This window comes from Mercenaria mercenaria, chromosome 8 (assembly GCF_021730395.1).
Source record: "Mercenaria mercenaria strain notata chromosome 8, MADL_Memer_1, whole genome shotgun sequence".
NCBI lineage: Eukaryota > Metazoa > Mollusca > Bivalvia > Venerida > Veneridae > Mercenaria > Mercenaria mercenaria.
The window spans coordinates 60,857,983-60,885,787 of NC_069368.1; the positions used below are offsets into that span (position 1 = coordinate 60,857,983).

Genomic DNA, 27,805 nt, shown 5'->3' on the forward strand with positions numbered 1-27,805 from the left:
AAAACACAACAGTTTTCACTTCCTGAATAATTTCTGAAAGTCAATTTAGAACAGACGTGCTGAGCCTTCAAATTGCTCCGTAGGTTGTGCAGAAACGTATTTCATCGACCATAGAGATTTATGAAAATATTTCACTTCTTATGCGGCGTATCATAAAAGAATGAATCTAATTTAACAAGAACGATTAAAAAGTTTTTGAGGACTTGCATAAGTTATTAATTAAACAAAGGCAATTTTGTTACCAAAATATCAGTAGTTTTGAAATGTTATCATCCATTTCACCAGCTTTTTTATGAACAAGTGTATGCGGTGTACACGTTGCTGATTGTATAGTACGAAAAGGCTTTCTGCCGTTGTAACTGTGTCACATCAACGTTTACTTATATCATATTTTTTTCAAGCGATGCTAATAAATTTATAAACAGGAGAGGACATTTTTTTTTCATTTGTTTTTCTCTTCATGTTTACATTAATTTTTAAACTTATTGACTTACGTATATCCAGTCAGGTAGAGGAAACATGTATAAAAGTCTTATAATAAACGCTATCGAACGAACAAGCTAGCTACATAAAAACGTACCAGTGCGCATCTGATATTGGGGAATGTAAACAAAAATTGGCTATTTGGCATATTGAGAAATTATACAATAAGACATTCACCTGTGTTTGAATTGCTCGGTCTATGTCCTTAGAGTAAAATGGTATGTACTTTTTGCTATCTTTTTAAGACTTTTTCTTCTTTGTTTGTTGCTATTCATTCTGTTTTCTGTTTTCATAAAATAGCTTTAGATGTTTAGTTCTGGGGACAACAAAACATATAAAAAATAACATAATATAATCTGTATTGGGCATAAAATCGCATAAAACATTCATATCCATATATAAGTACAATTGCAAATCATGTGAAATAAAAGAAAACTTGTCACATTACTTAAAATGTTTCGGAGAAGGCTGTCAGACAATTATAATTATAATGACCTTCTTTAAAATATTTTAAAATACAGATTTTTAAGTTAGTTACAATACTGAATTGCGAAATTGAGATACTTTGACAAGTTGTTCAGTTCTTTTGTACTTTTGCTAAACCTCAATGTTTAAATTTTTTAAGTGTTTGCCATTTTGCAAAGAAATAGTTTAAGATATGGTTTTCATAAATCATAATATCATGGGAATGCAATAAGAAAATTAAACTCGTTATCTAGTATATGCTAAGTATTTTTCAATAGCAAGGATATAATGCGAGAAAGAAAAGTCTAAATTTGCATTTATAACATTAAGATAATGTTCCTTTTTTTTCAAACTCGTGACTATAAATGCTTTAGAAACAGAATCTACTTGAGTTTTTGAATACCAATTGTACTTATAGACATTTTTGCATTCTGATTTTATCACGATTTTATCACGATGAAATTAATTTAATAAGTATTTCAAGTAATCAGAAGGTTATTACCCTCTTTTGTTGAGGATTGATTTGATATTACTGATTTGATGATAATACTATTTTCCTCTCTATACAAATTTCGATCATTAGCATCATTTTAATGGGAAAAAGAACGTTTTTACAGTAAGATATTTTCAGCCTTTATATAAAGATTATTGTTTAGAATTATTTTTAGACAACATATTAAGAGTATAATGTTTCGTTGTATTTTTATTTGGTGCCAGCCAAGCTTTCCCTAAAAACCGTCTTAATTGTAGACTGTTTAACAATGAGTTATTTCTGTAAATGTTTGCTATGAACGTACTCAATAATTTTGATTCTTCATATCCAAAATCTTTTGCACAGTAGACAAGCATTGAAACAATTTTGTAGAATGCTTTATAGGTTTATAAAGAGCATAATTCGAATGTTGCGCTGGATGTTTTTGCTTGCATTACAAGTTTCCGCTCTAAATTTTACTCCTTAGTATTTGAATTTAGTCAACACTTCTATTGCATCATTATTTAGTTTTGATTTGAAATTAAAAGGTATTCCTTGATCAAATATTACCATTTTTGTATGTAATTTGTTAACCCGTTTCGATAAAGACCATTGAGCTTAGACACCAAGGCTTCTGGTGTTTGGGCAGAGAGTATTTTGTCGTCTGCGAACAAAAAAAAATGTTTTCGATTATAAACAATCTGTCAATATCGTTATTTCAATCATTTTCCTTGACCGTAAAGAGAGAAAGTAAAGTAGAACTTTGGTATCCCTGTTTTGCACTATTGTTTGATTAAGAAAATGGTGATGTAGATTTTCTATACATATCTGAATGGCTTTAACAAATTAAGACGTAATCGCTTGGCTACTTGTAAAAAAACGCATGTTTTAAAGGTCCACTACTACTAACATCCGAGCGAGTATTACATGGAAACCAGAGTTTGTAGCTGAGACTTCCTATTTACTGAAAATATGACCCACTGCATCGGATCTGACCAAGTAGTCGGGAATATGTTCAACAATAACCAACAAATAAACAAACAAACGAATGCCAATTTCAAACCGAAAGTATGTTTTCCGACTGCTTACGAACCCGCATCTTCGGATTTTTTCGGAAGAATCCTCCGAAACGAGACTAAAACTTATAAATAGATGCAACATATATTATATGCCAAAACGATAACGTGATTTTTACAGACTGAGCATAGTGAATCCAACATTTTTGTAACTCACAAAAACTTCATGAAAATCATTCATGTCTTAATTGTAACCTTATATGTATTTTTTCCCGTTAGACATGCATGACTGAAATAATGCATGAAGTTGTAAAGGTCTTTTGTTTAAAAGGCTTAACATGTTTCTATTGGACCCTTCTTATCAACTAAATATTTTATATTTACGTTCATTTTATTTCTATATGGATTTTTAGTAGATACATTTTTATAATTTCGTAGACGGGTAAATGAAATACCGTTTATATGCACTTTATGCACGCTTTCTGGTCAACGAGTGGGTGTTCCACTGATATAATTTGGTACGTGCATACCTATTCATTTATATTGGTTACCAATTTATTATTGGTATCCGCATGCATTATACAAATACTTATTTCTCTCTCGTTTACATACACCATATCACAAAACATTGTGAGGCATTGTAACTGAAAATACAAACTTCAAATAGGAGCTATCTATATTAAATATATGTGTAGTTAGTTAACTGCATCAAAATACAAGGACTGAAAAAATTATTAAATATCATTTCCTGAAAATGAGTTATTTGAGCTGAAAATAAAAAGACCCTGGATGCAATATTTGGAAAAAATGGAGACAACTCCGCAAAGACTTTATGATATGCTTAGGTGACTATTGACATAGAACCTCATGCAAACTATGCACTTTTTACCTCTTATCATGAACAAGGCATGCATACTTGCCACATGGATTAGCAACCTGAATACAAAACTATGTAAAGATCAAATAATTGATTAATTGCCCTGGGGAAAGTAGGACATTTTTGTCGTGAAATTTGTCAACAAATGGACGATTTTTTTTTTCAAAAAGTCAAAACCCACAAAATTTCACATGGTGAAATATGTTGAAAAGGCTACTGCTGGAAAGAGAACAATCTCAACTACCCATACATATGCGTCAAAGAATGGGAAAAATATCTAGAAATATGAAAATATCGAAGAAATTAATTTCAAGACTGTATGCATAACTTATTTTCATACATGGCATTTATCATAGAAAGGTTTCTTTTCCTCTGCACTGATATAACATGGGCAGGATTAGGATCAAGAAACGGTTTTACTCAACAATTTCACTATATAAACGGATTGTCTCAGTTGTGTAAAGAAGGCTTAGGGTAAGTCTCTACAAGATGCTAGATAAAAGTATCGTCCGTTTTTACATTTATATTTATTTTGTGTTAATCGCTGCCAAAAGAAAACAAGGCACTTAAAGGCGTTTTAGAAATATACGTACCTTGCATAACGACAGCTTTGAGATATGATAAAGATTTGATACATAAGATCTATACCCCTAAGATATAACGATTTGATACAAACCGCCTAATATTTACATCAGATTCACATCGTATTACTTATGAAATTTGCATATTGTATAATTGTAAAGATGTCATCAATTAATCATAAAATTTATCAATTTAAAACATTCCAATATTAGTAAGAGCACAAAATAGCTAGTATTTGAACGTTTTGAGTAACACGTGTAAAACGAGCATTATTACAAAAATGAAAACGTTTTCCGAAAGAATATAGAACTTTGAAAACATGTTAGACACCAGTTTTCGAGTTTTGTATCTTTCATCTTAAAGTAGAAACGTATACATAGAGAATAACAGGTTACTGTCTTTTGAGAATGTGTTTCTCAGGCAAGGCTAGATATGGTCCTGGAAGGAGCGAGGCTAGCCATGAATTATTATCTTACCTTCATGCAACATAAAGGGCAAAACATAGCGGCAGAATAATTTTCTTTAGTTTTTTATTTTTTTATATTTTTTTTCCCAAAACGACACCATTTTGTTTTTCAGAATAACTGCTAAAAGACATGTTTACCTAATTATTTTTGATAAATGCGCCCTTACTAGGTACATGAGTCAATTTACAAGGATTTTAGTCCTCTGCACATCAAGGAATATTGCATGTGGGATAGAATGCTATTTAATTAAATCATCGAGGAAAAGGAAAAGCCTTTTTTCTGCCATGCGGCGTTTTGGGGAGTGCCTTTAAATCATGTCTAACGTTTTCTTGGTGAGAATGGGTATCCGTCTTGCAACCGAACTTCGAATAAAGCTTGGCAGCAAATTAAAATTATTCATTCTGCAGAACAGAGATGTCGGGTACCAAACACAAGGTTAGCCTTTGATTTTCGCTGTTGTTTTATACCATTTGGGATTTTTAAGACATATTTCAGTGCAGTAGGAGGGCGTTTTAATTTTTAAAAGCAAGACAGACACATGCTTATGTCCTCGGAATTCATTATAGGTTTACACAGTATAAATTGTTTTCAAGTCAATGACATGAGAAAGGCTGCTTTTCTCAGACAGGCTTTATCAGACAGTTGTTATAGTAATGGCATGATAAAAAAGCATGATGCCCATTAGATCTAATATTTTTCTAAATAAAACACAAATTATCAAGTATGAGCATTACCTGAATATGACCAGTATTATCTACTCAATATGTAAAGTCTTAAAATAGGACATGTGTGCAGCAAATATTTGCTGAGGTGTTTTTAACTGCAAACATTTTGAAATCTAATACAACTTTTGATTAATAAGGTCCCAATAGTACAACAATAAATGGTCTATTAAATTAAAGGAAATAACGCAATAATATTTTATTTTTGATCTGACATACAAGTATGATATCCCTGAAATACAAGAAACAGTAACAAAAGTATAAATAACATATTTTCTCCGTTGATGATTTTATAAATTTTAGTGCATGTTATATTGTGTCATTTTATAAAACATGCATTTAAGTCTTATATGAGATCCAACATCTAGTTTCCTTTACTCGTTTATATCCGCTTGACAAAATGTATGTCTAAATGTGACAGAAACTCAGAATATGTTGCAACTGTTTGCCATTTAAGAAAATACACGTCAGTAATGTCTATGCTCTATGTAGGTCAGCTTCTTTTAATTATGTACAAGAATGACTTAAGCATAGTTCTTGAGCGATTAAAGACGTTACGCAAGGTGTTACATCGTTTCGTTTTTTCGCCAGGGTGTGAACATTGTGTTTCAAATTTCTTTGCATATTATTCAGGTTAATCTTATTTTTGTATGTATCCTTAAGTTTGTAACGGACGTGTAATTTGTAACTGGCAAAATTTTGGGTTTAGGAGTTGCAAGAATATTAAAGGCTCTCGCGGTAGTTCTACCGGAAAGATCGATATTTACCCCAACTCCGTCCAATCTGGTTGTTCCTAATCCCAGTACCAAACCCATACCTAACATCCGTATTTGAGTTCTGAGAAGGACGAAAGCCTACATCTATGCCATCAAAATACTTAAGAAACAAGTAAAAAACCGCTTATTTTGAAATCTGCTGTTTGATAATATGATATTTTTCTAGTTACCATGTTCAAATCTTTGAAGTCTAAACACTGAAAAGGGTTTCCGTAGCATTTGTTGAGAATCCTTTAACCTGCAACCTTATTTGGGTGATTGGCCAAATGTAGTAAATGACCCCTATAGCTTTTAAGATCAATATGTTAAAGGTTAAGGATACAGTAGCCGGATGATTCCTCTCTGTTTCTTCCTTTAAAAATAGTGAATTTATTCCAGACGTTTCTCAAGTGAGCGACCTAGGGTAATTTGACCATCTTGTTAACTGTATTTGCCTTAATCTGAGGACAATAACAGAATACTGTCAAAGATTTTACCTGAATATATGCCACTGTTTGAAATAGAAATTGATTACGTATTTCGTTCCAACTTGTGTTCTATAAATGTGCGCCACACCCCAGCTCGTTGTAATTGATGGTGATCTACAACGTTTCTCTTTTTTAGATTAGGTAGACATCAGCAAATACATGTGCAGAGTATTATTTAATTCTCTTTTGAGAAACCTGATAAAATGGCAGAAATACCAACTTAAGATGGACAAAAATATGAGGAAATATGAAAAATACCCATAGGTCTGCTGAACAACTATTGCTCTTTTTTACAAAATCAATTTCGTTTAATTTCTCTATGCATGTCTCCACTAGAAATATTGTTTTCTGTTTAGCTTTCAAATTTATACTAGTCATTGTACTTTATTGAAATACCTAGTAGGTGTATGGAAAATTTGAAAGATGTTCAAAATAGCATCATATCTGGCACAAATAAAACTGAATTATGGCTAGTGACCTAGTAGTTTTGTATCATTTTTCAATACATTATAACATGGTCTTGTAATACAGAGCATTTCATCAAAATATATTTATGCGGAAAAAATGGCGAAACAGCCACGAGCGTCTTTAAAAAAATGCCGTAATGCAAAAATTATTCGCACACTTTATTGTGAAAGAGTTATTAGTTATTTAAATATTGCACGGGTTTACACTCATACACTGGTCAAAAGAACGCTACGACCTCCTCACAAGTAGGTTTTAAGTCGAATTTTGGCAAACTCGCACGACGTCCGTACGGATATCGTTAGCTCATATGAGCGTCCAACGAATTTCTTTGAGCTCGTAGTGGACTCAAAAACTCGGTGAAAATGTTTTACTGAGCTCCCGAGTTCTCTACGAGCTCATAGAGATTCTCTATGTCGGGCGCAGCTCACAAGAGCTCCTTACGGGAACCGCACGAGCCTGGAAGAGCTCGTAGGAGCATCGTATGACATCTGTTCGGATTTGGAAAACTGCGAGGCTTGTCGATGCTCACACGGCTATCTATCGCAGGGGACCCGCACGGTCAACGTATAATGTCCGTACGATATTAAGAGCACCGTGCGTAGGACGTGCGATATCCACAAGGGGCTTGCGGCGTTACGATTCATGATGATTCAATGTGGTATAAAAACACTCTGCAGGCTTCTTGCCAATTTCGCACGACTAATCTGCGTTGTCCGTACGGATATCCTACGATTGCTTCCTCGAAAGATCGTCCGGGGCCCTAAGTACAGCGACCAGTCTCTTTTATTGTACAGAGACCGCAAGTATTCTAAAACTGGTGGACTCGTACGATTTTTTAAAACCATACGTACACCCTACGTAACGGTCTTGTGACCTAGGCACTTTCATGAAAATGGTTCTTTTGAGTTCTTTTGAAAGTGGAAGTTATTTCTCGTTTTAATGAACAGTAAAACAAAGAAATAAATTCACGCATTCCATAATGGCTGTCTTGTCCCACTCTAACTTCTGGGTACTCTTAGAAAAAAAATCTATTCTTGTAAGATCTTATGGCGACCCCGACCCAGACCTCGGCTAGCATGTCTATTACAGCTACCATGTCCAACTAACATTAGGTCTGAGGCTAGGTTTGCAGCTCTAACACTAATAAAGAAATTGGAAAATAGCCTCAGACCCATTAAGGAGTAAATTTGGGTTTTCCAAGGATATGCACCATACTATACCCAGGCCGTCTTTCTCAAGGACGACAACACGATTCAGTTTAAAATTTGAGTGTCGGGGGAGCTTTAGCCCTAAACCTAAATAGGCGAAACATTTCGTTATGTAGTAATGCCTAATACAAATTATGATTATAAGATACATTTTTTTCTGAGAAAGCGACCATACTATTCATACATAGATCGCAGTCTTATATATAGGTCACACGCCCGAACAAATATAGAAGTTCTTCGGTTGAACTGGGATCCTTAAATTAAAAAAGCAAGAGATATCTGTGATCAAACCTTTATTTCGCTGAAGAAACTTACGGCGCCTACATTCTCTTGGATAGGCATATCACTTATTCTGAGGAATCAGCTTGTTCCTGGAGCAGCAAATAAACTCATCAAAAAAAATATATATATCACTTCACACACGTATGAAGTTGATTATTCAGTTTCTACAACAGAACATAAGGGACTGAGAATAGATTAATATTTTCAGCAAACTTTAGAGAAATACGTCATACAATGGGTAAAGTGCTATGCGCATGTACGAACTAACAGTGTATTAATTTATGCATCATTCGTGTTGTTTTCCACAATATTGTCTGCAATTATATGTACACATTTATGAGTAGAGCGTTACAAAAGCCTAACGGTATGTTCATTTTTGTAAAAACGAGTAGTAAAGACAGTACTTCTTAGATATCAGGGACCGAAATTTTGAAGGTGAACACTAATATAGGCACCTCTGTCATTTTGAAAGGATTGATATTAGACACATATCATCACACAGGCTTTGATGTTTTTTAGGGGATATATGCTTTGAAAAACTATTTCCATGAAATAACATACAATGTGTATTTTCGATCTACATTATCTCAGATTTGCAGCAACACCACTGAATAAAATAATGTATACAACCTGGCGTCACGATGCGTTTACACGATATGACAGTTATACTCAAGGAATTGGCAGTTGTAGTTTAATATTGGCACCCAACGACACTGATTTCGAAATAGATAATCTATTCGTCTGTGGTATTACTAGGCAATACAAAATGGAATATATGCGTCCATCATTTTTAGAGACCCACGTAGCTCTATCACGAAAGAAGAAAAACAAAAAGCAATACATTGTTACCGAAAAATAAATGATGGTTTTTCTCATTTCACATCATTTCTATAAAACATTATCGGCACACAGCAGGACCTACTTATATACTGATAGCTGCTTACATCGGGTTTGAATACCCTAAACTTTCGACATTTATCTTGATTTTGTGTGTTCAGAGTTACATCGGAAAAAGTATCTCGGTACGCTGTATAAACCAGTTTATAATGATGTTCCGTTGTACGATTGACCTCTAATGTTTATGCCAGATATTTGTTTTTGAAATAGGAGTTTATAAATAAAGATCACAACATATTAGAATGTTTTCAAACATTAAAGCAACATAACCAAAAGCAACGGTAGGTAAAATCTACATATTATATATACATAGTTATACGTATATAGATGCATTTATAAAATTGAAAAATAAATGTTGCTGAAATAGATAACATACCACATAATTAATACTTAAACTGCATTGATGTTTTGTCTCAGAAACATTTACCATCAATGTGCACGTTGAAAATGGGGAAACCCAATTCTTAAATTTGTAAATAAGACTTCCTAAAACTACAATTAAAGTCAAAAATCCTGGTTCTTTAACTTGCCCAGTGTATAGCACTGATACACGCAAGGATTGCCTGGGTTCCTGACCAGAGCACTTCTAGTTGGGTGGGAAACACTTAAAAGCGTATGTGAAAATTCCCGAGAAGCTGCCGGGGATCGAACCTCCGATCTCAGGATTGGAAGGCCAGTGTGCAAACCACTGAGCTATCGGTCTACCTCTAGTATATTTCGTTTTGAAATTTATTTCAATTACATCAAAAGCATCATTATTTCACGTTAATATTGATTCTAAGTGCTAGAAAAACGTTTACATATACAATTATAAGCATAGTTTGAAATGAAGCTCTACATGAACGACAGAAGTGTCTGAAAAACATACACGTATATGTCTAAAGAATAAGTGACATATAATGTACAGTATTAAGTGATACATATCATGTTCTACCTAAAGGTTATTGTAAACAGAATGATTAATAATATATTGACAATGTAATGACTATGCACATGATTATATAGTTTTTCAAACACTATTCGAGTACCTAACAGGCAAATAAATTTGATTTGCAATGTTTAGATCTTACAGTAAAGATCGTTAAAGGTTCTATTTTATTTCAGTATCCTTGTCAAAAAAAAAAAAAAAAAAAAAAAAAAACACCGATCGTGATAGTGGCAAGGAGCAATTGATAACTTTGTTCTCAAACGTTCTTTCTTGTAAACAGTACGCTGATACTTAATTTTGTTTGAATAAACAACAAAAACGTTCAAAATACAAGGAATCTAATATAAAGAAAACAGAGAAAATAGTAGCACACATGTCATATTCTTTCGAGATAGCAGAAATGATGAAACGCTTCATTGTCCACATTTGATACTGTTACAGATATACCTAAACACCACTAAGATGCTTCTTCAGATAATTGTAGTTATAGAATAAAGGTAAAATTAAGTGCAATGAATGATAAATGAAATCACGACATGTCCGACTTATATTGTTTATCCAAAACAAACAGTGAATCTTAGGTGCGTTGAAGTCTAAAAACAAGGTAAGAAATTGAACTTCATATGCGAAATATATGTTTGATCAAAGACCGTGTAAAACAACCTCAAACTAATATTTTACGATGAAATCTGAGTGTTATCCTAGAAAAAGCAAATATGCTGGGCCCCATTACCTACATCGTGTACAACAGCCACAATATTCCATAAAAATACAGGGTCTAGTAGGCCCTCCTTTATACTGCAGTCAAGATCTTTAGGAACGGAGTCAAAGTACATGTCTGGCTTGGAATATCCCTCTCTACAACGGCCACCTGGAACGACGCGGACATTTAAGGTCTTTGGAAGCAGTGAACAAGAGTTTTCAGTGGGTAGCGACTGTCACCCGCTATATCCGCCACTGATCCCATCCAAAACACATGGCCCCATTACGCTGTCAAGCTATTCTTTCAGACTTTAATTCCATTTTTCATTTGTGCAACAGCCATAAAATGGCAATCTAAAATTGACAGCCTCAGAGCATTCTTGAGACCCGCTTGCGAGCAGAAAAGACTTTTCATGAAGTACCTCAATATTTGGCCTTATAAACCGTTACACTTTACAACAGCCACCTGGGTCCACAACAAACTCAATGTCCAGAAAGGCCCTCCTGTATGTTGTTATAAGTCTCTAGCGTCAACCTTGGCTTAACTCTAGCCCCGGGTTCATTTCCAACTAAACAAGAGTTTTTTTTGAATAACGGCCACTGTCTTCTGAATTGGGATACCCTCTCTTCAACGTTAACGAGATTAAACATGGGAAAGGGCTGAAACCCCTATTTCAACCTAGTAAAAAATTGAAAAACAGTATCAGACCAAATTTTATCCTCTCAAGAACACAATAGTGTATTCCTGCTATTAAGCAGTTCCCTCAGACATTTACCCACAAGAGCGGCAACCAGTCCTTTCCAAAGTCCCCTAGGGAGCTTCTACCCACTGATGTGAGGATCAAGAGCTATCCCAACTCACGCCTTGCCACGGGTCATCAGTTGTGCAGAAATGGCCTCAACCCGTGTCTTGTGAATGTTTTGGCGTCCAAACTTAATGCGTGAATATTCTTTAAACAGACTCAGACTAATTATTAAACCTAGTAATGGACAAAATTAAGATTGAAATGATGATAAAGTCCCCATGCTGGTCCGATATAGAGCGTCACCCTCTGCAACGGCTACATATTAACATCCTAAACTCAGGTTCCCTAGGTCCTCCGATTCTACTAATGTAAGTCATAAGAGCAAATCTGGATAACGCCTCTTTCCGGGTTTCTCACAAAAAAAAATATTTAGGATGGCAACCGTCTCCCGGCAATTCTGTGTTTTAGCAATTAATTCAAGGTCTAAGTCAGAGATTGGGCACCCAAACTGAACAAATGAAAATTCCTATCTGACACATTTATTTTCCCCTTTTGCTATAATTAACAGATCCAAGATTCAGAACCTTAAAAATAAATTTAGAAATACAGGGGCAGATTATTTGTTGGATCAAAAATGAGAATTAAAATAGAAATACAAGGGCGGATAGTGGGAGGAGGTATGTGGATGATGGGTGTAATCCCTATGATACAGGATCAAGAAACTGAAAGTACAAAGGAACCAGATGGCCATAGTCCCCCTTAGTTGTTCACCTGACAAACTTACAATGACTAGATTATCTCAGATAAATAAATGACGCACTGATTAAGAAATGGCTTATTTTTGTTTAATTTTATTTTATTTTTTGTGGGGCGTGGGGGTGGTAACGCCATTCTTCAACAGTTTTTCAGCTAATTAATAGCGGGCAGTGTAAACTATGTTCCTTGATTCTGTCCCAGTACAAACATGTTCTTAGCAAGTAAAAAGCCAATTGACCCTTAAATTGACCAAGCGCAACCGATTTGAAAACAAATCGGGAAATACAATTGTTTCATGAAAAAGAGTCACTAGTTGTATTTAATCGATACTTTAAGTTTAAAGCCATATCCATTACACTTTATGAAAAGTATGAAAGCCATTTTCAGTCTCCACGCCATTGTGGCCTTGAAGTTTTTCCTACTGACCCAGCAAACATTTAGGTTCCTTTGCAAGTGTTGCTCAGTCATAATATAAATTTCGAGAGCTGTAGCTTTTATGCTCTGAAACTAAATTTTCGGAACTGAGTTTTACAGGCAAACAGAAAATTCCATTCCTTAATACATCCGTTTTCTTCTTTTTTTTTTCTTATTTTTTTTCTCGAATGGAGCAAATAAAAATACAACGGACCATAACTCAAAGCGACACTTTTCAGTCGCATTATACTCATGCATAATTACGTTCAGTACACATTTATGTAGGAAAGTTCAAACAAAAATTGATAACATCTTCTGCTTAGTCTCAAATTTGCAGCGCCACTATCGTTTCTTTCTTACGCAATTGACAAATTTTGTCAACGTTAACAAATTATTTCTCAGAAATGAAGCGACATGTAAATTATCACAACCAGAGTCATATTTCTTTCCGAAATAATTCAAATCTATCATCCTCCATCCTTCGAGATAGAAAAGTGATTTACCGGAGGCCTTGACACAATACACACAGAGAAATAAGCTTCATTGAAGTAATTTTGAAAATAATCAAACGAGAGAAAATAAAAGTCCATCGCTTTTTAACTTGGCGCCAGAACAGACGTGTATGGTAATGTTTGCGACGTCGCTACAACTAAAATGTTTCACTTATAGCAAACAAAATAGTTGCAAATTCATGTCGGATGTAGTTTCTACTTTAAAATTAAATTAAAAAATTACAAAGTGTAATTTCCCCTTAATGAATCAATTAAAGTTTTTTGATGAAAGTTTTAAAGCATACATATTGATGCATTGTTGTTAGTTATACCATGCTAAAATCAAATATAATGTGTAAACAGTATAGAGAATGGGATTTCATAAAATCATCACGGAGAACATGCCGTGCTCGTTGGTCGTTCTCTTGACTCATTTATCCATAGATCAGCGCTCTCCATATTGTCCAGTGAGAGCGGGCATCATGAATGCTAATATATGTATTTAGCACACAAAAACATAAATCCGGCAAAGTGCACCTATTTGAACAATATTAGGGAGGACCTTAAATGATTATACATACCAAGTTTAATAAATATAAACCACGGGATTTATGAGGGATTTTAAAGGTTTTTTTTTAGCTCGAATGGACCCTTAAATGGACCAAGTGCAACAGATTTGAAAACAAATCGGGAAAATATAGTGCATTTTATTAGACCTAGCGGGGCGTGGTTTCGCGACGGTTCATTACATTATTGTGCAGGGTATGTAGTACATGTAACCAATGTAGCGTTGAATGTTATCTTTGGTTACCGAAGATTACGGAATTAAACAGTTATATTGCTCAACCTAATTTACTCGTTTTTTTTTTAGATTACCATTATTTGCATAAGTGAGAGATTAACTCCGCCCCGCCAGGTCAAATAAAAAAGACTATACTTAATAATGATGAATATCTATCAAATGGTTCATGAAAAGAAGTCACTAGTCACTAGTAGTATTTAGTCGATACTTTAAGTTTGAAAGCCATATCCATTGCACTTAATGAAAAAAATGAAAGTCATTTTCAGTCTCCACGCCATTGTAGCCTTGAATTTTTTCCTACTGACCCTGCAAAAATTAGGATTCCTTTGCAAGTGTTGCTCAGTCATAATGTAAAGTTTGGGAGCTGTAGCTTTTATGCTTTGTAACTAAAATTCCGGAACTGAGACTTTACGGGCAGACAGAAAATGCCATTCCTTATTACATCTGTTCTTTTTTCTTTTGTTTTTTCTTTCTTTTTTCTTCTCGAATGGGGCATATAAAATACAACGGGCCATAACTCAAAGCGACACTCTTCATACAGAAATAAGCTTCATTGAAGTAAACTTGGAAATAAGCAAATGAGAGAAAATAAAAGCTCATCGCCTTTGAACTGGGTGCCATAACAAACGTGTATGATAATGGTTGCGACGTTGCTACAACTAGAATGTTTCACTTATAGCAAACAAAATAGTTGCAAATTCATGCCCGGTGTAGTTTCTACTTTAAAATGATATTAAAAAGTTACAATGTGCAATTTCCCCTTAATGAATCAATTAAAGTTGTTTTGATGAATGTTGTAAAGCACACATATTGATGCATTTTTGGAAGATATATAATTCTTAAATCAAATATAATGTATAAGCAGTATAGACAACGGGATTTCGAGTACAAATTAACAAAAAAAAACTATGAAACAATTTAGCTGGAAAATGTGTAGCCATTTATAACATAAGATTGTGAATTTCAAGTTTTCTTAAGAACCAGCAGAAAATGTTTTATGGAAACTTTCTGTCAAGAAGGCTAAATTTTAGCAAATTTTGCCCACTTTCGGCAGCTTTATACAGCAACTCTAAAGTGTCTGTATTATTTTTATTCTATTTAAAAAAAAGTAATTGATTAAAAACAAAAAACGAATACACAGACAGCAACAACTACTTAAATTAGGAATATAAATAGGAAATAAAGGTATGTTTATTCTGCCTCGAATTAATGAGACTTAATACTGTGAACAATATATCATACAATAATACGGCATGCTGCAGCATTATTTTATGAAAACTAAACAATATTGCAGCACGATACACTTGTTATTTTTTTTTCTTGATATTGTACGTTGTTATGCTTGAGCCCTGATATTCTACCAATTAGTATAAGTAATCAGTTGGCTTTTTTTCTTTTGGAGAATGCAATCCATATGGATAATCACATAACATGTTCACATATTACACCAACTGGTTTCCAGGTCCGAAAGAGTCATCCAAATTGATTATTTCACGTTCATTTTCTTTTTTGATTTTAACTGTGTTTCTGGCAAATTATTCCTGCTAATTAAATCTTTTTTCATTTTGTATTGAAAATTTCAATTTTGAAAATTTATTTAGTTTGAAAGACCATAGATTTTGAGTAGTACTCTTGGTACGTTATTATATCTATTTAAAGGTACAAACGCATTTTTCTAATAGGATCGCTGGTGAGAATCGATCCTGACTCCCTGGCAATGTCACTTAATATTTAATAGTGATGTAATCGAAATATCACGATGCTAGCCTACAGCACCCCAAGAAAACCGCCCTTTTTGTTGTCAGCTTTACTTTAAAATGTGTTGTTTTATCACCAGATCATCACCAGACTTTGATAATTGTTTTTGCTGACACGTTTTATATATTTATGCTACAAGTTTTGCTTGATCACTTGATAGGGACACAGTAATGATTCCTTTACCTTAGATATTTTCGACCACAGTTCTTGCTTAAACGAACGCTAATACACGTAATATTTTTGAGCAATAATTGGTAACATTATTTACCCCACAAACCAGATCCTTCGTTTCGACCTTGATTTGTCACTTCATTTTCTGTATTTTGATTTCTTTTCCCCTCTTATTTGTTATAAAATTTTCAATTTCATAATTCTTTGTTTCTGTTAAAAGTTAAGGAAATCAATTACATTGTATTTCTATTTCAGTATTAAAGTCATTATTATTATCATTTAAAGCTTTTCCTTAATATTTCTTTTGTCTATCTGTTACATTTACTGTTTTCAATATAACTCATTCCTATTTTTTTTTCTATACAAACATTTACAAGTTCGTTTGCAGTAATAAATGTAATAAATCTGTTTCTACATACATAACAATTGTATAAAAAGAATATCATCTTCTGGTGGAGCATTTGATTTAGTTTTTACTATATGCTTATGATCTAATAAATGTCTTCTTTTTTAAAGTCTCATTTAAAATGAATGCAGCCAAATAAGCTTTAAAGTTTCCTATACTAGTAATTAGACTGGTTCCAGTACTTTTGTAATTTTTTTTATTGTGATGATTTCGTCAAGAGGCTAATGGACAATTGTAAATATTAGTATTGACTTTAAATGTATCGAGTAAGTGAATATTATGTGTCTGTGAGTTACATTTATCAGGTGGTTGCAAATATACAAACGCATGCTTTCGATCTGTTACCGAGCAGTAATTTGGAAAGCAATTTCTCTTAGTTGGGTATCTAGTGGTTGAGTTAGTAGTTAGTCGGAGGTATTTCCATAAGCTTCCATGTATGTTTAATTGAATTATAACCGTCAGCATTGAATATTATTCTTGGATACCATAATATCAATTTGCACTACCTTCGTCAGCACCATTTTTGAAAGTAATTTATCATTATTTGTAAACTAGAGTGTGATTTGGTTTATGATTTAGTGGCAGCATATAACTGTCCAAAATCTGAAAAAAAAAATGAATAGATACTTGATTGAATTTTAATTTTTTCCGCATTTATTAATGACCTTCTACTTATCATTCCCAGCTTGACCGTCGCTTCTCGTGAAGATAGCGTTGATGCCTGAATAAATTTAAAAATTCATTTGTTCAACTTGATTCTACATAATCTTTAGATAATTCGACTTTTTTATAATATTTATCACTTAAATATACAAATTGTTACAATTGGAAACAGTTTATCCCTTTATTTTTTGCTTTATAATAACAAATTTATCAATAAGTGAAGATTAATGATTGACTAATGCCATTCGATCTCCATATACATAATTGTTACCATTAGCAAGCTTATTAACAACAATTAAACCAGTCAAAATATGAACTTCTATTATATATAATAGCTTTGTAAATGGATATCTACTTTGTAAATTGATGCTCCTTTACATTGTTTCCAAGAACAGATATCAAAGCAGTGTCTTATTGAATATGTTTTGTTTGTTCGTATCTTTTACAATAGTTTGCTAATCTAAACATATATGAATATTTATACCAGAAAATATTTTTTTTATTCTACTGTCTATATTTATAGTGGTTAACTTTGATCATTCTCCACTACCAAACAATAAGTTATTTATTCTTATATTATTATCATAATATTTTATCTCTAAATCCCGTTCCTGATGGGTAATTTCAATTCTGTCCTATGATCGACATGGATTAATCATTCTTTGCTTTCTTCATAAAGGTTGTATATTATATTATTGACTGGTATTATATCCATTTTAGAATTGAAATATCCTCTGGGAGCATAAAATGCAACCAAGCTAAATAATAACTGCCTTTGTTCGATTAAGACTGTTAACTTGAGTCTGTTAAAACTTGTTTCAACTCGAATAGAATTGACTATTCTACCAACCATAACTAATGTATGTCGTGTCTGTTTTCATTGGATTTATTTTGTTATTTATTAATTTCAGAACATCCAACTCTGTTTGGCACACTTATAAATGGATAAGCCTTAATTATATTTGCATTACTCTAAACAAACAAAACATGTTCAAAATGTCCGTCAGCAAGTGAATTATCAATTAGAGCACAATGAATTTAAAATCTTCAGGTCATGTCTATATGCAATTCCAATCTCCTTTTCTAAGTATAGCATTAAAGATTCCTGAATTTCTTTCACATGCTCCTATATGCTACATTTAACTTTATTTTTACCTTTACCCATATTTTCGTTAACCCTGAGTCTATTCTAAGATCTTTCGATGCTGAGTAAGTGTTGCAATGGAACTTAATTATTTCGTAACTTATTATTTGTCATCTGTTTGTGACAATCTATATTCTATTTGTTAATGTGATGGAATTAAACAATAACATTTTCTTATTTATCAATCACTTGTTTTTAATTACATGGCTAGATACTTAATAATTGAGATTGAATAATGCTTCTTTCCTCGTATCCTTATATAAACCTGATTTTACATTAACAAAAACGCGTATGAAGAAAACTTAAAGTTTCAAGATACATTTATATATTTTTTTTTCTTTCTGCTTTTTGAAAAGTAATGTAGCAATTTCGTAAAAACATTTACTTTCCTTTTTGGAAATTTCCATTTGATAGGTCAATGTGATCTTGTGCTAATTCATCACTCCTGTTTATTTATGTAGTTTTTGTTTTATTTCGAAGACTTTTTAGGCTTAAAGCTCCAGAGGAATTGCTTCCGAGTCCAAATTCATATATAAATTGCTTGTTTAACAACTATTTGTTTTGGTATTTTCCAACACTGATTTTGACTGAATGAATGTTTTTTATGAGAAAACATACTATTGTGACTTTATTTGCACTGTTACCGTAACAAATATCATGACTCGTGTATACTGCGTCCAGATTTTTATTATCATTTTAGTTCAACTTTGCACCGACACAATTTAGGTCATACGGCGACTTTCCAGCTTTGATGGTGGAGGAAGACCCCAAGTGCCCATTGGTGCATTATTTCATCACGGGCGGGCACCTGGGTAGAACCACCGACCTTCCATAAGCCTTCATCACATGAAGAATTCAACGCCCCGAGTGAGCTTCGAACTCACATCGATGAGGGGCAAGTTGTTGAAAGTCAGCGACCTTAACCACTCGGCCACGAAAGCCCCTTACAGTTTATTAACAAAATGCCTTTTATCAAAAGGGTCACAATAATAGAAGGGTTAACCTTTTTTAGGCGAAATGGGCTGAATAACTTTATGAATATCAATTGGCACCAACATTGTTTGTTTGTTTGTTGTTTGGATTGGATCTTACCTTACTGGAAGATGCTCATATTGCTGTGGGATCAATTTAAAATGTTTTGATGTGGCATATTGAGGATTATACTGAAAGTATTTCTTTCCTTGTTATATAAACATTGTATTATGAGTACTCATATATTTAATACGTATTTAAAACAAATTACCAAACATCATTATGTTCCCGCGTTTACATTTAACATGATTGCAGCATTCAACAATATTCTAAGACACTGCACTGCATTTATTAAGATTTTTTTATATCAAGACAAACCAAGAACCACAGCTATAAGAATTCCGCATACATGTTCTGAATATATTGTTTAATTTATACATAATTATTTCATTTTTGGTCGATTGTGAAGGAAGTTCTACAACTTATATTAATCACTCTCAATACCTTATTCCTGATGGAATTCTTCGCCACGAGGGTATGAGAGAAGAGGCCAGTTTCCCTTTACATGCTAAGCGTCAAGCAAGGGAGCTGATTGTACCATTTTTCACGTCTTTGGTATGACGCGGCCGGGAAATGAACCCACGACCACCCGCACTCGAAGCGGAGGCTCTACCACTAGGCTATCGAGGCGAATTATTAATATTATTAATATATTGTGTATGTACCTCTGTAACAGACATGAGGATTCCTTACTTATGTGAATACTAAATCAGTGACCCAGAAATATAATGTTTGCTACAGTTTGGTCATTAAACATTTCCCAAACGCAGCAACGCAATCGTACTACTTTATAAAGGAATTTTGATGATATAATCTAAAAAAAAATACTTAATATAATAATAATTAATGCTATCCTAATATACCTATGTTTGCTGTTTTTCAGGGATTGTCACCAACAACCATAAAATGTCAAAGATTATCAGATAAATATGTATGTATGGGACTTTTAACAGTTATGATGATTTTTAGTCTATTTCTACTACTTAGAGATAATATGACTGACAAAGAAAAATTGTCTCCAGATGAAATTCAAAACCAGTTCGAAATTAAGGCCTTTAACACAAAATACATTAACAAAACATCTGGTGATGTGATGTTTGACTACAAATCAGCCATGTCAGCACTGAATGCAGCAAAAGTGAGTGCTGACGATCCTTTACTACTCGGACTTATTAGAAGATACTATATTGAAAATCCGTCAGATCTTGGATACAATTTGGAAAACCCGCACATAAGAGACACCTCAAAGGGCCAAGCTGCATTTGTGGATGAAGCTTTGAATCATACGGTAAGATTTATAACATTAGATTAATTGTACATGTAGCTGCCTCTCTCATTTCTTTCTTTTCTTATTCAGTTTATATTGAAGAACGGTTAAGGCAGTTTCGATTATATACAATTCAGGATTTTGTTGTTTTCTACCTCTAATTAAACAAGTTTCTAGAAGTACTTTCAGTTAATTGTAATTCCTGCCTTAAGTTCATGTTGGCATAGTTTAAGCAAACATTTGCCCGATGACAGGATGGATTAAACTTAAAGTTTAAACTTTAGTTTCAAAATAAATTATGGTTATTGTAAATTTTACTTACAAGCTTGTCTACTCGTTAGACTAGACATTCTCATATGCATTACTCTGTTAAAACACTATTACGCTAGAATGACGTCACATAATTGTGCGGCGACGTCAATGTTTTTATTGCGACCGAGAAAGAGCGCTTTTATATTTAATCTACTTTTTTACATTAAGGGCATATTAGAATCGAAATAATATATACCCAAACCATATTTTAACAATATTAATGCACTCGGACAGTAATACGTCGTCCAAATAAGTTCACGCTCTCGTAAAATTATTACGCCCGACGTATAACCACCCATCGTTCATAAATAAGTGTTGAAACACTCTTTTGCTATAAATTATTTCTTAATTAAAAAAAACAAACTTTTCACGCAGAAATAAGCTGTAACATTAGTTAAAAATATCAGGCCATATAAAGATATAATAATAGAATTGTCAATTGACCTATGTACTCGAATTTCTCCAAAGTCAGAGCAGCAAAAGCATAACGTTACAGGTACAACTTGGCAAGTTGCAAGACAAAAATCTATTACCTCCGTCTCTTTTGTCAAGATTTAAGTCCATGAACAGGTTCAATCAAAAAGAGCCCGCGGAATTTTCATATTTGTCGTGTTGAGCGACCTGTGAAGTTCTATTTTAAGAGAAAAACAGCATTATTTCTAAGACATGATTAGGCATCGATCCGTCAAACATTTTGTATTATGATTAGTATTTCGTATAATTTATAAGCTACATTTACAAGGCGCAACACATCTGCATATGAATTGTGAAATGTTTTTGTTTCAGCCAGACCTTTCTTAAATTAAACTTTTAGAGATAAAGCTTTGAAACTTCAAACAATAGGTAATAATTGTAAGATTAGTAGACAGGTAAAGAAATGAAACTTTTACTTGTGTTTTGTCAGAGCTCTGGTCTTTTGTAGCTTAAAACAATTATATTTTTTTTTGTTTTTTTAGGTCCTTGATTACTATCAAAGCTATTGCATTAAAAAAAAATTAATAGTCCTGAGCTGATGAAGAAATCCAGCAACCATCATTTAAAGTATTGACTAGAGTCAAACACTCACAAGATCAAAGTTGTTGCCGCACGCAGGTGTTTTTCATGAAGTGACTTTGGCCAGTATTGACAGTTCGATATTACGAACGGATTTTGTGTAATGGAAACGACCCGAAGCCTCTAATCTAATGGAGGTTTTTTTCCAACATGCTTTCTCTGATAGCGATAATAAATATAATGGTAAGAATTCTAAAAACTATTGCAGCATATTAACCTAACAAGAGGGCCATGAGGGCCCTATATATCTCACCTGAGTTTTAATGCTCGGTTGAACAAATTTCTTTGCTAAAGTTACAAATAAAAAGAATAGAAAAAAAAACCTTTGAGAGAATGTCATAGTAAAGATTTTTCAAAATAAGTACATGGAATATATTAAAAACTAAACAAATTTCTTTAATGTAGCTTCAAAGAATAAGAAAGTAGGTCAGTAGGTCAGTTGCTAAGAACATTTAAGATGAGTAATGATTTCTTTTTCTAGGTTACTGACGTTGTCCAAGTTTTTATGCTGTTATGATCGGGGTGCAAAGCCGACATGTCGTCCAAATCTCAAGGCTGTATCATAAACAAAAAGATAATAAATTAAACACATTAATAACATTTCTTGTTTTTATGAATGTAGCCACTATTGCATTTACAAGTTTCATGAAAATAAATTGAAAAATACAGCCCTTATCGCATACACAAGGTTTTTATTTGATTTGACCTAGTTACCTACGTTTTGACCACAAGCTCATGTTCAAACTCGACCTAGATTATATCAATGCAATCATTCTGAAAAAAATCATGATGACCAATTGAAAAATACAGCCTCTATCGCATACGCAAGGTTTTTCTTCGATTTATAATTTTCACCCCCTCCACACACACAAACACACATAAAACATAAATGAATTTGATCTAATTTAGTAGAAACTGTAGCATAAGTTGCTGTGGTAATAAACATAGCATTTAATGACAAATAGCAGCAAATTTTAATTTTTTTTTTGAATTTTGGTAATGTCACAAATCGGCCATGCCGAGGTTATTCGGAAATATGTTGCTTAGGAGCGTATTGAAGCTTAGCGTGCCTAAATCAATCTGTAATGGACACAAAATCTGTCCAGCGGTTTTGAAGATTTTTGAAATTTGCAAAATAGCCATGTAAAGAAAACAAGCCCCGTCCCCTGAGGACAATGTTTAACACAGAAATAGAACTTCTAAAGCAATTTTGGCAGACGGTCACCTAGAGATCATTTCTATAAAATAGTTTTAATATCCAGCAATCAGTTTCTGAGAAGACTATTTTTAAGATTTTCCTTTCGTTTGCCATCGCAACCAATCCTTTGGCAGTTTTGAAAGGGGACAACCAAGGATAATTTCTGTAAAGTTTGGTGTAAGTCTTCCCAGTAATTTTGAGGAAAAAGACGTTTATAAAAATTGTTGACGGAAGCACGACGGCCGACGGACACCAAGCGGTCACAAAAGCTCCCATTCTGAGCTAAAAAAAAAACAAACACCAACAGGTAACAGATGAAAAACAATATAATTTTGCGTCAAAATTTTTATTATTAAACCTATCTCAACAGTATCCTTCCCCACTCCGAACACAATCAAAATGATGCAAAGTTTATCTGAATCTTGCAAAGTTAATCGGCTGTTAATGAAATACCTTGATTAAGTGGATCAACGAGTATAGTCAGCCCTCAAACTTGTATTAAACTGTTTAGAGATACATAAACATATTGCTTGAAGATATAAAAGTCAGTTTATACTAAAGAAATTGATACGGTTTGTAATATACACTATTCCCTATTGAAATAATTCTTGAAGCTCAATATCTATGAAAGAAGTTTTTCTTATATAAGTTTTGTATTTTTTTTCATATTAATTGTTCGATTTTTATTTATATATTCTATATACAGCATTTTGTGAATTGTTCACACTTATCTAAAATACAGGAAAAAGGATTCTACGTAGAATGTGGCGCACAGAGCGGAGAATTTCTTTCGAATTCATTGTTTTTCGAAAGATTTCGAAGTTGGAGTGGCATTTTAATTGAAGCTAACCCGATGTGGTACAAGGTGCTAAAGAACAAACACAGGAAAGCATTTACCATAAATGCCTGTCTCAGCACAAAACCTTATCCATCAATGGTATGTAGAAAGTTTGACATGTTCTACTCAGTATAGCAAACGTTATTGGTAGGATCTACGATCGTATGTTGTAACGATTAAGTGAGCTAAAATTTTATTGATAAAACGTTGTAAAGCGGAAAATTGATGTTTACCCTGCATTTCACAAAACGAATTCGTCTGTGCTATGAAACAAAGTGTATTCTTGGACAACACTGTCTTTAAACTATAATAACAGTAGAAACAAAACGTATCATCAAAGATCATGATTTTTGACATAATTTTGCCTCTTCCCATTATACATATGACTTTTTCAGCATGCTATATAAAGCCTTTCATGAAAAAAATAACATTTACTATAAACATTGCACCAGAGCCTTAAACTTCTGTTTAGTTATCCGGTTATAAAGACAATATTGCTAAAAGAAAGACTTTGCTCCGAATGTTTTGCACGATTATTTTGTGAAATGTAAAGTTCAAACCAATGACTTCATTTACTTAATCATTGGAGTATACCATCGTATGCCGCAACCCCGACACGTGTGTACTATACATAAACTGTAATGTGAACTTATGTTACGTTAAGCGAAAACAGGCACACTGTGTGTGATACAAAACCGTATTTTTCTTATTTCCGGTAATCTAAGTTAACTTTACAAAATAAGGTATTCAAAACAAACCCAAACATTTAAAGTTAGAAAAGTTGTTTTTAGTATAACTTTAAACTTTTATATCATAGACAGTAGTAATTGCACTTGTATAAGTGGCAAATTAAGCCCTGTAATCAGTTATTGAAATTACATTTATTTGCCTTAAATACGAACTATTTTCAGGTTAAGTACGGAAGAAGGAGAATAATTGGCGATGATGTAATCAAGCCAGATTTGCTCGAATATGACGAAGGTCCATATATTGATGTCCAGTGTTTTCCTCTCCATTCAATCCTTCTTGCTTTAAATCAAGTAAAAGTTGATTACTTTAGCCTGGATGTGGAGGGTGCTGAGAAGCCAATTTTAGACACTATTCCTTGGGATAAAGTAGATATAAAAATGATGTCTATAGAGTATAACAAATGGATTGGCGGGGAAAAGTCATTGAAAACATACATGCAGAATAAACATTATAAGTTTTTGACCTCACTTACTGAGCGGCATGTCGCAGATATAATAGTTCAAAAAATATAAATGAAAACGAATATTACTTATCATAAAGTTTAAACACGAAAGTCATATCAGTTTGTAATTGTGCATATGGTACATTTAAACTAACTGCTTCCTATTAATTTTCTTTGTATGTTATAATTAGCAAATAACCATAACATTATCAGATATTGTGTCTTATGTTGCTAGGGTTAAAGATATGATCCTACAAAAGGAAGCAATATCAGCCGACAAAAAATTTAATGCTTAAGCGAATCTTTATTATTTCAGGCTTTGGAAAACCTAGCCTATTAAGCTGACTAGCACATTATTAAAACAGTTCCTTTTTATGTTTCATCTCATCCTTTTTTAATGTTACACACAGCATATTTTTTGTCCACATATTCACATGACAGATTTTCTTAGAATATGTTTCAAGAAGAATGGAGAAAAAGATGATTTTAGAATGACATTAACAACATCATTAAGATATAAATATTTTCGATATACATTTAAATAATGCATCACAGTAGAAAATTACCTTTTGCGCGAAATTATATAAATTAAAAGTATGTGTTTTAACTGACAAATGTTGACAAATATAAGTCGACCGAACAAATGGCCAGATTAAAACGGGAGCAAAGGAAACTAAGCAAAAGATAATTAAAGCAAAACAATATAAATATAAGCGCAACTGCCTCATGCACAAGCAGCTTTTTTAGATAATTATAGAAAAATCGGGAAAAAGGCTATACCAGATTCTTTCTCTGCTTTTTTACGTAATTGTTGAGAAAGATATATGGTATTGAAACGTAAATTATTATGTAGTTAATGGAAACAATATATACAGCTTATGTGAATGCCTTTATCTGTTACCCTTCATTTCACCATTAAGTACTATAAAAAGAAACACACAAACATATCAAAAGTTCAACAATATATTTATTTCTCAGACATTATACCGATAGGATAGAAAATCAACGCTAATGATGGATTCAAACAATAATAATCGTAACACGTATTTATCTGATACCTCTTGAATACAACCATACCATCATTTTTGAATTCCTCTTAGGTGATATAAGTCCAATATCACTTTATTGTGATTAAATCAATTAAAAGTAGCTTGTTTATTATATTTTTAACAGATTATCTTTTCTTTAGATTTTTTAGATTATTTCTGTTTCGAACCACCTACAAATGACATTCTTGTCATGACAGATTTTCTTAGAATATATTTCAAAAAGAGAGCAGAAATAGATTAAATCGAGAGAAAAGATGACATTAACTTCATTATTAACATAAGATAATATTCATCTAAATCATGTATTACAGTAGAAAATTACTTTTTGCGAGAAATAAAGAAACTTAAGGTATGTGTTTTAACTTACAAGTGTCGATATAAATATATGTCAACCGAACGAGTAGCCAGGAGCAAAGGAAATTAAAAAAGAAATGAATAAAACAAAATAATATACATATTAGCGAAACTGCAACATGCTGTTTCAGCTAATTATAGATACAGCGATAAGAAATACTATACCAGATTCTTTCTCTGCTTTTTCTGCGCAATTATGGAGAACTCGTCATTGATATATCTTGATGAAACGTTTTTATTATGTTGTTAATTGAAACGATATCTTCTTAGAATATTTATGAATCGAACCACCTTCAAATAAACATAGAAATATATGAACTAAATACGTGGCCTGAGAAAACGGAAATGATGTTTGTAGAACTCTGATCGATTTCGGAGAACTGTGCACGCTTTTCCTTAATGCCAGAAGTCACTCTATCTCCATACTTCAATTTCTCCACATAATGTGCAGAAATGTTTTTAATCGAATACTGAGATTGATGAAAATATTGTCACTTCTTATGTGTTGCATCATTAAAGACCGTAGCTATGCTAATCGGTACCGATTAAATAGGTTCAGAGGACTTGCGTAGTCTTTGATCAAACGATGCTCTGAGATTTTCTGGTGGCAAAATATCTACTATTAAGATATAAGCAATAATGAAATAAAAATTTGTATCACACTTCTAACTAACTTTTGTTGTGAAAAGTGTATGCGGCGTACACGCTGCTGATGGCATCATACGAAAATGCTGTCTACCAACGACATATTTAACTATTTCATATTAAGGTAAGCTGAAGCCGGTCTTAGGGGGCGTGGACAATGCTGCATTTTCCGTTACTGCTCATGAACAGGCTCAATCAAACCGAGTCTGCAATTTTCACAGATTGTCTTGTTCTCGGTGTTTCCGATGGATCAATTTTTCAGATTTTGTTTACGTTATATCACTCAGTGAACAAATAATTTTGTCAAAGTTGTTTTTGTATATGCGATAAAAAGCATATTTTCTTGCATATTCATATTTATTTTTACAAGCGCTGCTAATAAATTTATAAACAGGATAGGATATTTTTTGTCAATTTTTTTTCATCATGTTTAAATTTTAAATTTATTGACATATATGTGTTAAATCAGGTACATGAAACGTGTATAAAAGTGTTTTATAAATGTTATCGAACGAACAAGCTAGATAGATATATACTTACCTATGCGCATCTGATATTGTGGAATGTAAACGATTAGTTATTTGGCATATTGAGAACTTATACAACAAGATACTCATCAGGGTCTGAAAGTACTCGGTCTATGTCCTAAGAGGAAAGGGGTACGTACTTTTTATTTTAAGCATGTTCTTATTTGTTTGTTGT

At 33.0% G+C, this 27,805-nt stretch overlaps 1 protein-coding gene across 1 annotated transcript; it reads left to right on the plus strand.

Moving 5' to 3' along the window:
• The first annotated feature begins 78 nt into the window (after positions 1-78).
• LOC123566259 (uncharacterized) lies at positions 79-27,499 on the plus strand. The gene is made up of 4 exons (XM_045360202.2): positions 79-701; positions 20,079-20,483; positions 23,768-23,962; positions 24,775-27,499. Exons 1-4 carry the CDS (start codon positions 699-701, stop codon positions 25,123-25,125), a joined length of 954 nt encoding a protein of 317 aa, XP_045216137.2. The 5' UTR covers positions 79-698; the 3' UTR covers positions 25,126-27,499.
• Positions 27,500-27,805: the final 306 nt, after the last annotated feature.

What these genes read in the sequence shown, in the direction of transcription:
- LOC123566259 (XM_045360202.2), top strand. An exon ending in ATGAAGCTTTGAATCATACG is followed by an intron (nt 20,484 to 23,767) that starts GTAAGATTTATA and finishes TCTAAAATACAG; the next exon opens with GAAAAAGGATTCTACGTAGA. An exon ending in CAAAACCTTATCCATCAATG is followed by an intron (nt 23,963 to 24,774) that starts GTATGTAGAAAG and finishes AACTATTTTCAG; the next exon opens with GTTAAGTACGGAAGAAGGAG.